Source organism: Condylura cristata, unplaced genomic scaffold, assembly GCF_000260355.1.
Source record: "Condylura cristata isolate star-nosed mole 26May11 unplaced genomic scaffold, ConCri1.0 scaffold00038, whole genome shotgun sequence".
Lineage (NCBI taxonomy): Eukaryota > Metazoa > Chordata > Mammalia > Eulipotyphla > Talpidae > Condylura > Condylura cristata.
In genome coordinates, this window is record NW_004567139.1 from 1,597,153 (window position 1) to 1,616,210 (window position 19,058).

The 19,058-nt window shown below is 40.0% G+C and overlaps 2 protein-coding genes across 2 annotated transcripts in view; one reads left to right on the plus strand and one right to left on the minus strand.

The window, feature by feature from the left end:
- Positions 1–1,738, plus strand: LOC101623369 (chromosome unknown open reading frame, human C17orf58; the record flags this gene model as incomplete). Its single annotated transcript, XM_012732981.1, has 2 exons — positions 1–214; positions 804–1,738. Coding segments are annotated over 2 exons (405 nt in total), but the record flags the coding sequence as incomplete, so codon positions are not given.
- Positions 1,739–6,540: 4,802 nt separating this feature from the next.
- Positions 6,541–19,058, minus strand: part of BPTF (bromodomain PHD finger transcription factor) — a 123,935-nt gene continuing 111,417 nt past the window's right edge. Inside the window, exons 28-32 of the mRNA XM_012732982.1 lie at positions 18,901–19,058; positions 15,109–15,301; positions 14,218–14,302; positions 11,409–11,595; positions 6,541–6,991 (exon numbers count right to left, since the gene is read on the minus strand). Coding sequence (XP_012588436.1) covers positions 6,955–6,991; positions 11,409–11,595; positions 14,218–14,302; positions 15,109–15,301; positions 18,901–19,058 — 660 coding nt within the window. The 3' untranslated portion in view covers positions 6,541–6,954. The remainder of the gene's footprint in view (positions 6,992–11,408; positions 11,596–14,217; positions 14,303–15,108; positions 15,302–18,900) is intronic.

Here is a 19,058-nt window from a genome sequence, read left to right on the forward strand (position 1 = left end):
GCCAAACTGTGTTTTGGAGCAGCCGTGAACGGGATCGTGCACGATGTGGACACGCTGGGCGCGGGGATCCGCCTGGTGACGCTGCTGGTGGACCGGGACGGGCTGTACAAGTTGAGCCGCCTGTACATCACTCCGGACGGGTTTTTCTTCCGAGTCCACTTATTAGCCCTTGACTCCTCCGCGTGCAACAGGCCATGTCCAGAATTTAAACCTGGTATTGAAACTGACCTGACCTGTGTACTGTGTGCCACCCCTTGTAAGCTGGAAGTTGCAGCCCGCTCCCAGCTGGTCACCCCAGCACTTTGGGGGGGGGGGAGGGTGGGTTGTATCATAAAGCGAATAGAATTTAGACAGTACAAGTTCGGTCACTGTGATTTGAACCCCACACCCTCTTCGTGCCTCCCGGTAAGGGTGGGAACAGCACAGTGGGCATTAAGCGGGCACCTGTATTTATTGACGAAAGCAGAGAATGACATAACCACTGCCTGAGGGAAGCATAAGGGGTTCTGCTCAGAACTGAGCTTAGAAAGGGCTTTTTGGGGGGAGGGGGTCGTGCAGGCTAAGACACACTTCCACACCTTTCTGGACATTGGGTGGAAAATCCCTCTAGTAACTGAACCTACTACACCTGTTCTGCTATGCTGGCTGTTTATGTGGCTGATGGAAGCCACCAGCCTGTTTCCACGGGTTGTGTGCAAGTTACATGTGCGAGTATCAACGTGTACAGCTAGATCATGAGACTTTCCTGTGTTTTGTTTCATGGCATTTATATAACGACAGATTTTTATTTCGCTACTTTTCAGGCAGCAGGTATATCGTGATGGGGCACATCTACCATAAGAGACGGCAGCTCCCGACAGCTCTGCTGCAGGTCCTCAGGGGCCGCCTTCGCCCGGGAGATGGATTGCTGAGGAGCAGTGGCAGCTACGTGAAAAGATTTAACAGAAAAAGGGATGGGCAAGTTCAAAGTGCAGTTCACACCCAGTGCACTTGAAACATTCCATCTGGGCATTTTTGGATCATCAGAGACTTGGAATTCAGCAACAAAACAAGAAAGGTCTATTACCAGGAAATGGGGTTTCCCTTTAGACTAGGGGACACAGCGCCTTTATGAACTCAGGAGTAGTCAGTGCTACCTTTAACCTTGAAGTCACCTTCCTCCTTACCAAATGGTTCTTATTGGTATGCTTCTGAGCTCCGGCCGTGCCGTATATGCACAACGTTCAGATGACTGACCTGTCCAGTTAACAGATCACTGCTTCATGTTTTTTTATTTTTAATTATTTTAATTTAAATACATTCTTCAGTAGAAATAGTTCACAAAACATTTTCTTGATTTAAAATATACAACTTTGAATAGTCTATATCATGTATCAAACCAAATTTTATACTCAAAGCATCACATTTAAAATGCTGTACACATTAAAATGCTGTCCAGATGTTAAGTACACTAGTCAAAGACATATATGAAATGTCATTTATAGCAAAACACTAGGGTCAGTGCCCAAGACGAGTATTAAAGTTTACACTCCAGGAATACTAACGGACTTCATTCAAGCAAAATATTCAAGCAAGTGTTCCTGCTGCGCCAAAATGGAAGATAGTTTCTCTACATGCTTCCCTGGCACTAAACCCTTCATAGCTAAAGGTTTTCTGGGTATATCTGATGTCATCTTTCTATTAAGACCAAGTATCATGTTTGTGTTTGTAAAGAAGTAAACCACGCCTTGAAATCAGATCTTGGATGCACATGGTTTCTTTTTTTTTTTTGTTTTTAAAAAAGATTTACTTATTTATTTATACAGTGCTGGAGTACAAGCCAGAGAGGTGCTGGGGGTGAAAGGCTTCACCAGAGACAAGAGTGGGGAGCAGAACAGGCCTACTGATGAAGTACACTGCTGAGGGGAGCAGTAGGCGGGTCAGGAGAGGTCTGCCATGCCATGTGGGTCACCTCTGGAACCAGGGATCAAACTTGCACTGAAGTGGCTGCGGCCAGCTTGCAATGCTGGGTCCTAACCTGTTGTGCCACCAGGGAGGGCCCACACCTGGTTTTTTTAGCCTCATTGTGCCACAAAGGTTTGGGAAAAAACCGTTAAGCTTACTCCCCAAACCCTCAATATTCAATGACTGCTTGCAAGGAGGATATGAATGTTAATGCTTGCCAGCTGAAACAGGCCTAATCACTAGTAGAATATAATATTGATTGGCTACTGGAGTCCACATAGACATTAACAACTTTTTTCAAAAGTCAGTTTTACTGACCAGAGACATTGCTAACCCTACCTAGTTGAAGATTACTGCATGGGAAAGGCAGTGCACTGAAGAAAAACAGCCTATTTGGTCTCAGGGAGCTGCAGACGCAGGGACACGCAGACATGGAGCCCAAGAAGCCCAGGTACCAGGCAGGTCGCTAGTAAATCCATTTGGAAGCAAGCAAGTAGTAGTAACTAAGACTTAACAGCTGACAGACATCGGAGATACTGTTACCTGTTTGTCTCTAAGAGCAAACAGGCAAGAAAAGGAAGTTTTGACTATTCTGTAGTAAAACATTACTGAGGAAATATTTTTTAAGATTTTTTAATTTATGTATACAAGAGCTGGGGTATAGGCCAAAGAGAGGCATGAAGGGTAGAGGTAAGAGAATTCACCAGAGACAGAATGGGGAGCAGAACAGACAGATCCACAGAAAGGAGAGATCTGCACCACATGGGTCAGCTCCCTGGCTGGGGTTTGATCTCTTGATGACCAGTGGCTGCGGACAGCTTCATAATTCTGAGACTTCACCTGTTGCGCTACCAGGGAGGCCCTATTGAGGGAATTTTAGATAAGTTTCAAAAATAAGTCCTGTGCAAACTTATTAAAAAATCTTAGTGGAATTGCTTTTAGGGCAAACAACTGCATTATTACACAAACTACTGTTTCTGGGTTTTTAAGATAAAAATTAATTTTGATATAAATAAAATAGCACAAGTCACAAAATCAAAGCCGAATTCTTAAATGCCAGAAAGTGGTGATCATGAGTAAGATGGAGGAATGAAAAAATAGCTACATCAACACATTGGTTGGATGTTAGATGTTAGTGTACAAAGAAGAGTTAGTAGCTCTGGTTTCAAGTCACTTTTACAGAAGCCTGCGGGTGAGGATTTGATTGGACTGATTAGTTAAGTTTCTGAGGGACTGGCTTGAACCAGTGATCTACGTGCTATTTGGCTCATACCCAGCAAATATAGGCAAGCCAGTTTCTTAGAAACTGTCTTGACAAATTAAGGCCATCATTCAAGACCAGGGCAGGCATGACAGGACACACAGTGGGGGATGAACACCGGGGACAGTGACTAAGGCTGCTGATTCCAGGTCAGAAAGAACAGGCCAGGAATCTCCTCTTTCACACTCAGTCATAGCTTGGAGATGTCTTCATTGTATGGACTTAACTGTAATTAGTGAATTCATACTCCGATAGCTGTTTATCGCATTAGGGCTACATGCACATGTAACTGGCCTCATCAATGACAGGGTTGCCTTCGGAGGAAACCAACAGCACCTCCTTCAAATTAGGTTAGGTTAGGTGTCAAGGGTAAAAAAAAAAGTTTTGTTTTAGCAGGGACAGATCTGTGAAACACGCATTTCCCTTTGGCACTAGCTTTTTAATGCCCTTTAAACATGCCATTTGGCATTCTTTAATCTTTTCCCTAATGTTTAAGGTTGCACATCTATGCAAACACTTAAAAACTGCCTACAGTGCATGACCTCCATTTTAGGACTCTTACCAATTCAAAAAACACATTTCTTTTGTTGAATTTGGTCCAAATAGGTTCATGTACTATGTGAGCTTCTAATAAATGCCCCTTTTTGGTCGCTAAATCAATTCTGAATTTAAGTATCTAGAAGTACCTTAGCATTTTTCAAATGAGTACAAGTACTTCTTAGCTGGCCACCCCTACCCCACCCCAGAGCTGTTAAGACATTACTCTGCCCATGGGACACCACCTTTTTTTTTTTTAAGGACTAGACCCCTGAGGCTAACAAGGGAGTAGCCCCTCTGGAAGGAAGGCTTCCTGGTGCTGGGGCTCAGTCTAGCTCAGGCCCTGAGTGTGCAAATGTAAAAAGCCACCGGCTGGGTGTTTGTTATCAGAAACACAAAGATGCGGGCAGTCTGCCTACTAGAAACCAACAGAAGTAGGAAAGACCTTTTATCTGCAGACTCTCAAAATGCAGATTACAAACAGTATTATCTCAGGGTCTCTAAATAACACTCAAGGCCATTTGAAATACAGAAAGGTAATTTGTTTACTTTAGAAAATACTTCCAAAAATTCACATTTTTTAAAACCTACATCAACTAAAACACAAACCCTGCAGAATCTGGATAGGAGAAAATGGCTTACCATATTATGACAATACTTTATGAAATACTTTCAAGATTGGCAAGTGAAGATAACAAGCACTGAAAATAATTTTAGCCAAGGAAGTTAAAGCAAATGTATTTACATGCCCCGAAACTGGGTATAAAAATGTTAACAGTATTATAAATGTGCACGCCACGATTTCAATTACTGAAGGCAAAATTGCTGATGTATTATTGAATAGCAAAAGCTTGTCAAAGAATACTCATAGAAAAGTAGTTTTTGAGACTTATTTTTAAACTTATGTTAAAAATAATGTATATTTCTCAAATATTACTTTCTAAAGTTCTGTACTGATAAAACTATGTATTTATGTGGGTAGAAATTATTAAAGGCTTTATACTTTTATAAGTTCACATATGAAATGAATAACTTCCTGGTCTGAGGAGTTCCATGAAATGACCTTTTTTGTACAATGCAGTAATGCCGCTCGCTGCTAGAGAAAACATATCAACCAACAAATCATTGTTTCATTAGAAACTGCACCAAATTCATTGTCAAAAACATTACTTTATTTTTCTAGGATGAATGTCCTAACAGGTACAAAAAGAATTGCTGTTTAGAATTTGCCACAATCTGTTAAAAACATAGCAATCTATTGCCTATAGGTAGGAAAGTTCTTGCTGCAACAAGTTTTAAATGACTAAGCCCACATATACCTACATGTGAATAAATAATACAGAAATACTGTGACGGGACGAGATGCAGAGCAGTGTTATGAACCATTAAAATGTAGGCTTCTGGCATCAGCATAGGGCATACAATATGTATCAGATTTTTTTAAAAAGTAAAAGGACAGAATAACCTATATTTGACTACTTCCATGTTAATATTTTAAGTTAAAACCTTGTTTTCATACTGAGTGATTAGTCTCTTTCATTTGTAAGCACAGGTTTTATGAACAAAAAGGAATGGATAATGGATGTCATCAGGTAAAACTAACCCAAAATAACCTGTACCCCTGAGCCTATGATAAGACTTGGGAACTGTAGCAACGTCTTTCTTTTAAGAAACTAAGGTCTGAGAGGTTTTGCATAGCAGGGTGATATCAAACAGAAGGAAATTTCTTAAAAACACTAATCTGTTAAATTCCAGAACTTGGTAGGACAAAGCTATGATGCAGTAGTGCAAAATTTAGTAAAATTTTTGCAAACTGCATAAACCAATTCTGGCAGACTTGATGGAAACTATCATTACAATGCAGTAACACAATGTGTAAGGTTAGAACAATGAAAGGAAAAACACACAACATACACCTTCCTCCACTGTTCCACTTTTCTCTATTGCTTATACTATTTCTTACATGAAAAACAAACCAACCAAAGCAAAATACAAGAATGAAGTCATCTTAAAAAACAAACAAAAAACGGCCTTCATAAAGTAAGCAGCTGTCTGTCATTGATCACTTGTCTGGAATCATCTGTACAGACGAAGGCAATGTGTAGTTTGAAACATCACCCTTCTTATTAGTACGATCAATCGATGCAACAGTATTAGCATCCCTGAGGATTCTCCTCTGACATGGTGACAATGGGCTCAGAATGATAAAACAAAGGGACGCTGCCGTCCTGGAAAAAGCCAGGTACAATCGGATGTTTTTTGTCTTCTATGTGCCTTGCAGCCCTCCCTTCCCCCTCAAAGGCTGACAGATAATCATTAGCGAACATTCAAAGACACCATCTGTGGGAGAAAAATTATCTCCATTTATTTTGTTTCATATACATCCATAGTTGAATTTTAATACAAAAAGAAAAAAATTAGAATCTGACAAATGTTTTACAAACAAGATACCTTCAAATAGATTTTTACTCCTTTTAGCCTGGTGCAGAGTAAATGACAAATTGTACTGTTATATTCAAGGCAACAGAGTCTGTAGTCCAGGACCATTTAGCCCAACCTTTATGCAAGCTTAATTTTTATCTACCATGAACAGTAACTCATTGTTGATTCCCAGTTGTGTGTGTGCACATGTGTACATAGCAGCTCCTTTCATAGAAAGAAAAGACATCTAGAGGTTGTCTTGTACTTTTACCTACAGGAATCATGATAAGATACAGAATGGATTACATATAACCGGGGCTGGATTTTATAAGAAAAAATAATTAGCTGACAAATGAGGGCAGCAATAAAAAAGCGTCTTTTTTGCAACAATAAATAAATACAGTCAAAAGTTTTCTGTGAGACTCTAAACCAGCTTCTTCACTGAAGAGCAGACGTGGCATTTCCATGGAGTTACACTTGACCCCATATTATCTTTTTTTCTTGCTTTCTTTTTTCTTTTTTTTTTTTCAATAAACAAAGTTTTCCCGCTTCTGCCACAATAGTAAAACCATTTGATCTTGACAAGATAATGGTGTCGTTGACTTTGCTTTTCCCTTGTCCGTTGGACAAATTGGCCAAGAGTATAATTGGACTATTATGACCAATAAAAACGAAGTTTGGGTCAGGTCTTGTCAGGATAACCTGACTAAAAACATCTGGCTCCTTAATTTAAAATAGTTCAGACAACCAGATTCTTGCTGTGTTTTATGTTAGGTTAACACGCTGAACTTTTAAGAAGCTGTAGACTGCAGTTTGTTGTTATGAGACCTACAGAATACAGAAAAAAGGGAACAATTAAGCACCCTTCATTTTTGAAAACAGTGATGCTTTATGTGGATGCCAAGGTTATTAGTCTGTCTGGGGGAAGCAGCCATGTTCTTTCACTCACCCTTGGCAAGCAGATACATGAGAAGTAAGGAGTTTTGAACCTATACTATTAAAGCTTTGTACTATACACTAAACATGATAGTTCACTGAAAAAAGTCAGTATTTAAAAAAATATGTATTTTTTCCTAATAAAGATTACAATATTTTTAGTCAAAGGAACAAATAGAGACATTTACAGAAACATTACCATTATGGTAAAAGTCACACACGCGTGCGGTGTGTGGGGGTGTATTTGTGCTTATTTACATTGATTTGGGAGGATAAAGGGGGAAAATATGTTAAAAAAAAAACCCAGAAATAGCAGTATTAAAATCACATTTTTCTATTAAAGTCCAGAAAGTCTCCTTTCTAGTTTCACAGTTTTATTCACAATCTTTGTTAGTAAGCCAACTTCTGTACAGGTATCAGGACTAAGTCAAAGTACTTTGTATTTCAATCTTGTATATAAATACAGGAGTTTACAATTCTTAAATACATTGCTCAACATGGCTGCTGGAATAAACTATCTACTACTATACATCTTTTTGTAACATTAAAAAATTATGTTATCTAATCTGAAATTTTGTGGGGGCAATTTTGGTTTAGGTAATCACGTGGTACAATAAAAGAGTGACCCAAATTCCAGTTCTGATTCCAGTTAAAAATTCAGACTAAAGATATCACAATCTGTAAGAAAAGAAAGAACATGGATGGTATAAATGAAGAATTATAACAAAGTACAGCAGCGAAATGTGCAAACAATGCTGGGGATGATAAATTAAAAATGGGGAAATATGGCAAAGGAAATACCAGAATTGTATAAATGAATATTTCAGTGACTGCCTACTGAGGTTTCATTCTGCCTTAAATCTGGAAACCAACAAATTCCCTAGAAATCTCTTCACACTGAATTTTACTTACTTAAGCAGAGATGAAGAAAACAAAAGTCTCAACTAACTTCTACATTCTTTAGTGAAAATGATGTAAAGTGGAATACAGCAAAAAGCCACATGAAACAATCTGGTGACAAGCTCTCCTCCGTGGTGCCTTCACTGTGCGACAGACCCAGCCCTGGTCTCCCACACGCGCTGCCTGCCACAGGCCCGGCAGGCGCCGTCCCTCCTCCCTCAGCAGGTGCAACCACTCCCACTCTGGCAAAAGGGCAGCAGGGTGGGCCACCAAGTCCCCCAGCTCCTACCTCAGCTACTGCTAACGCTCTGAGCCTTTCCACTTTCACAAATAAATTTTAGAAATTTATTAGAGAAAGAACTGCAAGAGCTACAAATAAAGCCTGGAGAGGGTCGTGGGAAGCTGTGACCCTCCCTCTCCATGACCCGAGTTCAGGCTCCTCAGCACCAGGCACTTGAGCTTTTTTTTCCTCATCAGTTAGATTTCTCATGCTACTGTGTTTTACCAACTTTCTACTATTTGTCCTAGTAAAACAAATCACAACAGCTCATAAAAGCATTTTTCTAATCTCCCTTTGAGTTTTACTTCCCTATAATTTAAAATTAAATTTTATATGCTTTGTGTATAGGCTGATACTAAAACACTGAAAGTCACCACCCTGCTCCAATGTGTGCTACCTGCTGCACGCGTCTTTTGTGCAAATGTCACCACAGATCAAAGTAATTCTTATTGCTTTGCTGAACCTGCCTTCTAGATTCAAGGGCTTTTCTTGATTTACTCCTTTATTTTGTAGAGCACATCTTAAGAATAGGAGGCCCTTTTCTGAGTTTTTACATGACTGAAACTGTATTATTCTGCCTTTGCACTTGACTGTTTAGACACTGACTTGGAGGCAGAAAATAATTTTTTCCTCAAAGTATTCTGTGTTGCTACAGAAAAGTTTGATACTATTCTAGTTCCTGTTACTTTACAGTTGTTTAACTTTCCTTAGAAGCTCTCGAAAGAGCTTTAGTCTTTGTAAATTTTACAGTGATGTATGTGGGGCGGGTCTTTTTCCAACTCTCTAGCTAGCTTTATTCATTCACCTTTCATGCCCCCCGCCATCTCCACCCCTCGCCCCATCAATATGTGAGTGCGGTAGAAACCAGTTTTATTTTTTTCACCACTATATTTAATATCTGTCATATAACAGGGTCTTAAGAAACATTTGCTGGATGAATGAATTCATCTGCTTGGACCTGACAACCTGTAACTCTTACTGGCCCAGGAAAAATTTCTATTCTTTTCCAGTAAATTCTTGTTTTCTCTGTTCATGCTGGAATTTTTCACTAAGTGAATACTGGATATTCTATATTCTTTTCGTTTTTATGACAACATGGAATTTATTGAAAGCCAAACCGTCTTCGTTTAGCCTAAGGTTTTCTCTCTACCCTAAAATCTTCATTTCCGGATGTCCAGATGTGAGAAGCCAGCAGGCTGGCTATTTCCATGCAGCCCTCCAGGTCCACTCCCCACTTTCTTTTTTTTAAGCTGTTTTAGGTTCACAGAAAAACTGAGAGGACAGTACAGAGATCTCCCATATATTCATATATTCCTTTCTGGCATGAAAAATCCACATTATCAACACTCTCCATCATATATGTATTTCTTTTTTCCTGACATTTTGGGCTGAGTAATTCTTTGGTGTGGTGGGAGGTTATCTGTGTATCGACAGTATTTAGCAATATATCTGGCCTTTCCTATTAAAGGTCAGTTTGTCTTCCTACTTCTAAGTGTGACAAACAAAAGTGTCTCTAGGTATTGCCAGATACTTCTTGGGAATGGGTGGGCAAATTATCCCTGCTGAGAACCTCAAGTGGGTATAATTCTCTCTGGTTCTACACAGTTTATTTAATTCCTTTACATAAGAACACTGTATTTTTCTAATTCTTGAGGCTTCTCACACAGGTCCACATGCAGAAGCTAGAGAGGGTGACTGTCCCATATATAGATCTTTAGTTAGTCCCACCTTTTTCCTCTCCCGTTGTATTTTGAAATCTTCATGTTGGAGGCTGTCTGGAGTCCCACTGCTCAGTAAGCTATCATCCCTGCTGAAGAGTCTTAAAAGCGGATTCTGAGCTGTGGCTTGCCTGGCTTCCCCAATCAATCCTCTTCTATCTGCTTCCTGTATTCTACCATCTGCTGAAATCTAATTAGCTAAAGGAGTTACGTCACATTTAAAAAAAAACTCCCTTTATAATTACTTTCCTGGATACTCTGTCATGTTGAGTGAGTCTTTTTACATTTTAAGTTTTGCAGTGAGTGGGTTAACAGGGGATGATAAAAATGGTAAAGTTTTATAGGATTTTATACAGTTTCTTGGATCTTGGTCTACAACCTGCCTGCCTCCCTCTCTGTTTTCCCTATCTATAGTTTTTGATTCCTTTGTTGGGAAGGTAATTGGCTACTTTGGCTGGGATTGTATTTTTAGCTTATATAAACTGACAATAAAATATAATTCTTACTCTACTTTCTTCCAGGAGCAGAAGAGAGACAAAACACTGTAAGATTTTCCTCAGGGGAAATTTACTCTGTAGAGCACTCATTTTGGTAGGTAGATTCCCTTAGGAGTTCTTTAGGTAATACAGATAATAATATGCAGACCCCAATCCAGCCAAAATCCACCCAGTCTGAGTATCAAGGGATGATACAGGTTGTGGGCTAGTGGGTGGGAGATGAATAATGATTCTCAAAGGCTACAGAGTGAGGGCAATTATCATAGGAAAGCAAAATAGGCCTTTGTTGGAAAAAAGAAAATGATGGAATTGAGACGGGGAAGCCGAGGTTCAGAAATAGGCAGCATGAGGCCAGAGCCTGGAGCCCACGCAAGGCTCTCAATGCTTGATGGACCGGAGATTCAAAGAAAAGATCTGTGCACATAAGAGTTTTGACCACAGCAAAAATATCCAGAAAAATGAAATATTTTAGGATTTCAAAGATAGAGCAAACATAAATTAAGGAAAAGTCCTATCTTGAATCTACCCAAGAGAACAGCATTTATATACTTCTGTCAAGTTGGAGCAGGAGCTCGGTCTTACCACTGTCTTCTGAATGTGTCTAGGCGTTCAGAAGAAGGATAGCGTTTTGTGATCTGTAAACATCTGATAAACATTTTCTTGAATTTTAAAAACAATTTTAATTTTAAATCAGTAACTCAGCAATTTCTCATTATTAACTCTTTTCACTTGTCCTAGCAATGCTATCATACTGTTAATCCAGGCTAGGGACTTGACTTCTTTCCTTTTCTCTAAAGCATCTACATTTCAAGGTTTAAGGTGATCATAAACTGCACTGGCTGTATCTTCAGAGAGTGGGGTATGAAGAGCTTGAGGTGCTGAATTAATTCAGAACACTGAGAAAGTTCACTCACCTGCTAGCCTTGAATCCTTTCAGCTTCTGTACAAAGAATGATTCAAGAACTTCTGCACACTGGTAAAAAGGGGAGTCACTTGGATTGTAGTAACGACAGTTATCAAAAATTTTGGTCATATCTGCCACAAATTCTGTCAGCTTTTCATAATATCGTCTTTGTATTCGTTCTTCCATGGTGGCAAGGTCTTAAAAACAGAAAATGTAAACATTTTGAAGCTGTAAGGTTATTCTAACAGGAAAGCAGTACGTGGTCCTGACTCAAGGATATACATTCCCTGCCAAGCAATCCTGAAAGCAAGCTGGCTCACCACCGGAACTGCTCAGCAATCCAACAGGAAACAGGGGCGCGTTTCCAACTCTGGTGTTGACTGCATGTCTAAAAAGACACCCTGTGGAGAAGGTTCTTGTACATCTTTGTTAACTACAGAGAACCACTCTTCAATTTTTTTGAGATAAGGAAAATACACCATGAGCAATACATGTCAAACCACGTGGTAACTAGTGAGGCACTGCTATATGGACAGAGGGGGAACCCAGAATTTATAGCAGAATCTCTGTGGTTTTGTAATCCCCATATCAGACGTTACCAACTTCATCTTCTCTTCTTTACTGCTTTTATTGTTACCTTAGCTTAGACAATAAGGGGTACATTCATGGTGGCAATGACAGTGCCTCCTTAAAAAAATTATAGAAGGCAAAAATAGCTGATACAAATAAAAATGCCAGTAACCGTGGGGAGTATACAGAAATGCGAAGATCAGCAGGGTAGTTTGTGGTGACTGCCTTGGTGTAAACATGCTAAGTTAACTTGACCTGAACTAACATTAGGAGAAAGCTGTGCCTGAAGGTGAATTCCACACACAATTTAACATAAAAATCTGGAAGAGAGTAAAAGGCAAGTGACTGTAATCAATCTAGGAGAGATAAACTTAGGTAAAGCAATCCAAAATAAATTTCAATTATTATTTTTTAAAGATTTATTTACACATACCAAAAAATGGGGTGCAGGCCACAGGCATAGGGTGGGGGTGAGAAGATTCACCGGAGACAAACCAGGGAGCAGAACAGGCGGAGCTAGTGAAATACACCGCTGAGCGGGGCAGGGGCAGGACAGGCAAGGTCTGCGGTGCCGTGAGGGGCAGCCCCCGGCCAGCTGCGGTTTGAGCTGCAGCTGTGCTGCAGTGGCTGGTGGTAGCGGAATCACACCGTGTCTTTACCCCTGTGCCACCCGGGAGGCCCTCAGTGATTGTTTTGGAAAGTGAGAAAATCATTTTAAAGTTCATCCAAAAAAATAAAAGTTAAAGGCATTTAGAAAATAAATGAGCAGAGGAAGAAACCCTGCTAATACATTGGGCTAGGCAGCTGCCTACATATCTGAAGAAAAAATTCTGCCTCGCCTGTATGACTAAACAACTTCATGTGGATTAAAGCTAAAGGGTAAAATTTAAAGCCATAACATGTACTAGAAGACATAACACTGGGAATATAATTAACGAACCGTTCATATAAAAATGGCAAATTTTGTTATATTTTCTCACACACACACAAATTCAACTCCTCTGCTCACTCTGACAGTTTGAGTTTACGCAGGGACAGGAAAGAATGAGCAAAACAAGGACAACTGCAGAAACGCACCTGTCCTGAACTGAATTCCAGTCCACTCTGCAGGCTGGACCAGCCACTCACACAAGAGAATGCTTAACACACCACACAGGATAATGCCATTTTCATACTTAAGTTTTAGGTATTTACTAATTTTAAAAAGTGTGTCAGTAGTCTCTGGACATTTTGGGATTCCCAATTAATTAGGTATCCCTGAGAAAAGGAGTCCTAGGAGAACAGGCAGGTACAGGTTTTTCTATCTAGAGTGACTCTAGAAGCAGAATTCATGATTAATAGATCTGAATTCACAAGTTTAAAAACTGCCATATGCCAAAAAATTACTGTAAAGCTTTAAATGTCATTAGTATATAAGGAGCCCTTATAGAACAGTGATAACAATATGAACATCCCAAGAGAAAAAGACAAAATACATAAATAGTAAATAGACACAGAAAAAAAGTCACAGTAAATACACTCCTAGTTACTGAAGGACATCTAAAGCCAAAGAACTAGTTTCTTTGTTCAAATTAGCAAATATTTAAAATTATAACTTCAGGGCCTCCCTGGTACTGCAGGGGTTAAAGACATAGTGCTATATCAAACTATCGCCAGCCACTGCAGCACAAGTTCGAGCCCCAGCTCCCCAGTGGGAGCTGACCCACATGGTACAGCAGGCCTCTTCTGTTTCCTCAGCAGTGTACTTCAGTGAATCCACCTGTTCTGCTCCCCACTCTGTCCCTGGTGAATCCTCTCAGTCCCACCCCGACCCCTGTACCTCTGGCCTACACCCTAGTTCTAAGCAAAAAAAAAAAAAAAAAAAAAAAAAGAAAGAAAGAAAATGACTGACTTTGACCTATTCACTGTTTATTCATTCTTTATATAGTTACATAATACCCTGCACAGGTATCATCAGATTTAGCTACCCTTCCACTACCCTTCCACTATCTTTTCCAGTATTTTTCTGCAATTACAAACATTGTTTCAACGAGCAACACACCTGTGCACATATAAATCCTAAGAAATGAACCTGCCTGGTCCAAGGCTATGCATATTTATAAACGTTTAACACCTATTTATCCTTCAAAGTGAGCGCATGTATTTATACTCTCATAGTCTTACTCTGTGTATACTCATGAAATATCAATTTGAGGATGATAAGCAAGATATCTGCTGAGATTACTGAAAAACTATATTCAAGCGCTTACCCATAGGCTCCTTAATAACACCGTAGTAATCTGGTGCATCGTTAGGATCTACCGGTTCAAGGAACGGCCAGGCCATCTTATGTGCCTGTAATGAGAAATAAGCATCAATATTATCAAGTGGAAATAGTAAGTTTGTTTACATTTCTCAGTCCGGTTTCTGTATCAACCAAACCTTAAGTTCCAAAAGCCAGTTTTAAACTTAATAGATGAAGTCATTTATACCAGGTGATTTTTGCTCTAGCCACAAATGACCTCACATGAACGTACTCTATGATAATGGTTCTCAAAGGTGGCCTGAGGACATGGCGCGGGTTTGGGGTGGAGCACGAGCTTAGGAGTCAAGAAATCTGTATTCTGGCCCCTAAGTGGTGTTGGCACTGCTGCCACGCCCGTGAGGCTGGCCGAGTCTGAGGGTGCGGCGGTTACTGCTGGTGCCAGCAGTGGGTGTTAGCACCGTTCAACCACACACTGAGATTGCTATTCCTTCAATTCTCTCGATTAAGACTAAAATAGGAGGACGTGTCAGGCTAGCATTTGTATATCTTGAATATATGTACCATGCGCTAAATTCCTGTGGGTCATCTAGCTCTCCTGTTTATTTTCAATGAGGGAGGGAAGGCTTTGGGGTCAAATTCTCTGATAAGTATTGACATCTCACTAGAATTAACAAAACCTTTCCAATTTATGGCTGTGAGACAGAAGCTTTAGGTCACAGAAGCAAGTCTTTTAAGTAAGAGCATTAAACAAACAACAGTTGTGTCAACATGTGGACCTGGAGAACCTCAGGACACTGCATGGGAAGACGGAAGTCTGCGGCACACGTCACCAGACTAGTTTGACTCAGCGGGGCACATGGCCGACTCCCTGAAAGCTGCGTGCAACGGTGCTCACCTGCAGGGAGCGCAGCACCCTCTTCAGGCCCTCGTAGTCTTTCTCTGTTAGTGGCGTGAGCACTGTCATGGCATCCTCGGTCGACTGGCATTGTGGGCAGACATACTCATCAATGAGCTCTGCCTCACTCTGCAAGATGCCAACGCAGCGCCCATGGTACCAATTCTGACACCGATCACAGCCAATATAAAATCTGCAAGACCCGAGGTGCAAATGTGAGTTCAAAACAGATGACATCCCACTGCTACGATTCACTTTTACAAGTAATAAAACATGCACCTGAAAATGTTCTAGCCCTGGGATACAAAGTAGTTTTAGTATTGTAATTGCTTTAATACTCTTCTAGGTTGACATTCCAATCTGCTAATTTAGTAATTCTGATGTTAAGAATAAGCATTCCAAGTTTACTAAGAACACTGTGTAATATTGGAGAACCAATATGAAGGGAAAAGGTAGAATATTTAATTGACTTTAATGCTCAAGACAAAATAAAGCCAAAAAAATCTTTCCACTAATACCGTATCAAGTGGGAAGCCGATACTGGCCTCCCAACTGGGAGTTCAAAACCCTAGGAGATGCTCCAGAGTCTCAGAGCTTGCACCCAAATTAGTGGTTTTCTAGCCTACAATAAAGCACCATTACAAACACTGATAAAAATCCAAACAGTCAGGCTATTTTAATCTCATTAATTTCTATGTTACACAGTGAAGAATCAAATCTACCCTTTAAACCATATTTTTTCCCATTGCATCTCAAACATTCACTATGAAGCAATGTAAATTTTGAAGGGGAGGTAAAGAGAGAAGAAGAGAAAAAAAACGGGAAAGGGGTTTGTAATGTAGGTGTAAAATATATTCAGAAAAATACCTTGCTTTTTATTTAAAAATAAATTACCAGTCAGAGCAAGTTGGCTTCCTAAATTATTAAATATGATGCTCTTATCAGAACTCACTGTGACTCATCATAAGGTGTTCTGCAGATACAGTACAATTCCTCACTGCTGCCCTCTTGTGCCCGTTTACAATCATTACAGATGTACACATCCATTTTCTTAGCCTCCTTCTCTGTGATGCCAACACATTCTCCATGATACCAGTTAGTACAAAGATCACAGCCAATATAGAACCTAAAAGTATTCACAATGAAAATGACAATGTAATTGTCATTTTGAGCTGCATGATACTTAAATCTGTCTTCCTTGTCCTGATTCACTATCTTACAGGATAACTAGTTCTGCAATGAGTCAGCTAAATAAACATCCTGCATCGAACCACTGGCAACTACGCATCTGACACTGTATCAAGTGTGGAAACATAACATCACTCACATCAATTTCAACAAATATACTGTTTAGTGAAATATGGGTCTTAAAAAACATACTGGGATTTGGAAAAATAAACAACACACTGATGGTAATGTCTGCCTCTTAATGAATGTGCGTAAAACTTAACAGGCACGAAAACCAGAGCCAAAGAATCAAGACTTACATCTGTCAAACCTATGCCACAGAAGCCATTTCAAATTCAGGGCTACTAGATAGGTTTGAAAATGTATCTCATCATTTAAATTTGAGAACAAAGCAAAGCGCAGACACCAAGTTGCAGTTGCACTACGAGGACATGCTGGCCGGCAGGTGGAGGAGATGGTCAAAATGAGGTATGAAGAAGAAAGCTAAGAAAGGTACATGGAGTGGTTCAATTTCTACCAAAGAGTCTAGATAATCGCTGGATTGAATATTATGTGTGCCACAAGGTGGAGAGAGGGCAGGCTGATTAACCGGGAGGACTCTGAAGGGGCTTTTTGATTCTGAAAGCAGGACGAGCGGTGTGAGAGGGGTGTAAGGAGTTGTCCGAAATGGCGAGGGGCTGCCGGCAGGTGGCAAGGTGGGGCCGCCTGAGCGTGCAACCGTGGGAGTCCACGGAGTGAACCCTTGAGGCTTTTGTTTTGTAGTATAAAACCTAAATGACAAAATGAAAAGTATTTCCTGACACACACACAGTGTTACTGACGTGTGTCTCTGTCCAAGTCTGCGAATTAGCGAAAGTCACGAGAAGCGCTGCTGCCTCGGGTCCTGTGCGTTGGGTGGATTCACCCGGCATCCTCCGGCTTCAAACTAACCCGCTCCAGGGCACAGAGAGTAACACTTGCTTGAGTGGTTTATCCTACGACTGCTTTTCCTCTGGGGTTATGGCTCTCGCATAATTTTCACCGGCTTTAAGGTGTCCTGCGAGTCGCCTTCCCCAGATGCTGGGTTGTAGCTCTGGAGGCTCAGGACTTGCATTTCACGTTCAGGAGTGCCGAACCACCCAAGTTTGGTAAGAGGTATGGTCAAAATGCCCCCAAAAAAACACTAACTCATCCTAACTCAAATAGGGAAGGAATTAACATATTGAAATGCTAATAATGACAAACTGGAAAACAGGAAATATCCACAAATTGAGGCAATTTCAATAAAGTGAACGCATGGAATGCATGTATGTGCATGTATGCAGGCCTCATATTTCACACTACAGAAATATTCTAAGAAACTTGAATGTTAAATTAATTTCAGCTATCTGGGTATTTAAAATAGGCCAAAAAAAAATTCCTTAAGTAGATCCTTTAGTAAAGAAAACAAATCATGTTCTGTTTTGTTCTATAAATCATTTTATCTATTTTGCTTAAAGCAAAGCACACTTGGATGAGACTAAGTGAAAAATCAGTTAATAGGGTTCAGCCTTTTATGCTATATATAACTTATAATAAAGACAATAAAAAGTGAAGATGTCTAAAACTGATCTGAGTTTAATTCAACACACAGCTTCACCTCCTAACAAAAAGCTTTGGTCTGGCTCTTGCAATCAGGTTTTAATTTGAACAGCACCACCTGGACGGTGTAAATGTTGTACCAAACATTTTATCTTATTAATTCATTAGGCATCCACTCAGGGTAGACATTAAAAATTCCTAATTATAAAGAGTCATTTTTTTTAGCACTATCAGATAAACTTTTGGTGCTGCAAAAAATATTTGCGGTTTATTGTGGCTTTAAAAAGCTGGGCTATATTTAAATGCTCAAATGGAATCTAAGTCCTTAGTTGAATAATGAGAAAAAATGAAACTACATTTATGGGTTAATTCCTAAAATCTTGTATATATCACAAAATACAAGTCCCAACTGTCAAAAACAGCTTCCAGCTGCTAGGCTTAGCAAATTTTTTGAGTATCGTATTTGAGGAATAAGTAAAAGAGACAACACGTTTGTAGTTTTTTGACCCTAGTAGGTGGTAACTTTTACAAAAATTAGATAGAAGTCATAGATTCTAATACCAAAAAACATAGAATTCTTTAAAATTGAACATTAAAAAAACAAGCCACTCAAAACTCAAAACCTCTGGCACCATTCACAGCCTGACAGTCGCTAGGAGCTGATGCAGAGGGCTAACCGCAGAATCCAGAGGCTGCGCTCGGCTCTGGCATGAGAGCGACACACCTCTCCTTAGAGAGCATCTGACTGACCCGGAGTCACTCCAGAGACGCGAGGAGGAAGCAAAGGAGCAACAGAAAGCTTGTTTTTGACAGAAAAGAGTATGATGAAGGACAAACACGACTTATGAACATGTAAGATAATACAACTTTACTTGTCTAGCATCAAGGTTAAGAATATCAGCTGAAGACCACAGAGGAAACGTTTCTACCCTGACTTAACTATTTTCACTTACATTACTACTGACATCATCATTTTCTTAAAAACTGGTAATTTAACAGCTAAACTTGTAAGAAAATAAACCGGAACACAAAAGACCAACTCACTTAGATTCATCGTAAGGCGTTTTACAGATACAGTAAAGCTTTGTGTCCTTCTTAGTTTCCTTTGAGGTAGTAGAGATCATCTTCTTCTTCTTGGACTTTGAGCTCGAGTCTTTCTCCTCCTCTCGCTTCCTCTTCTGGGAAGCAGCCGGGAGCGCGGC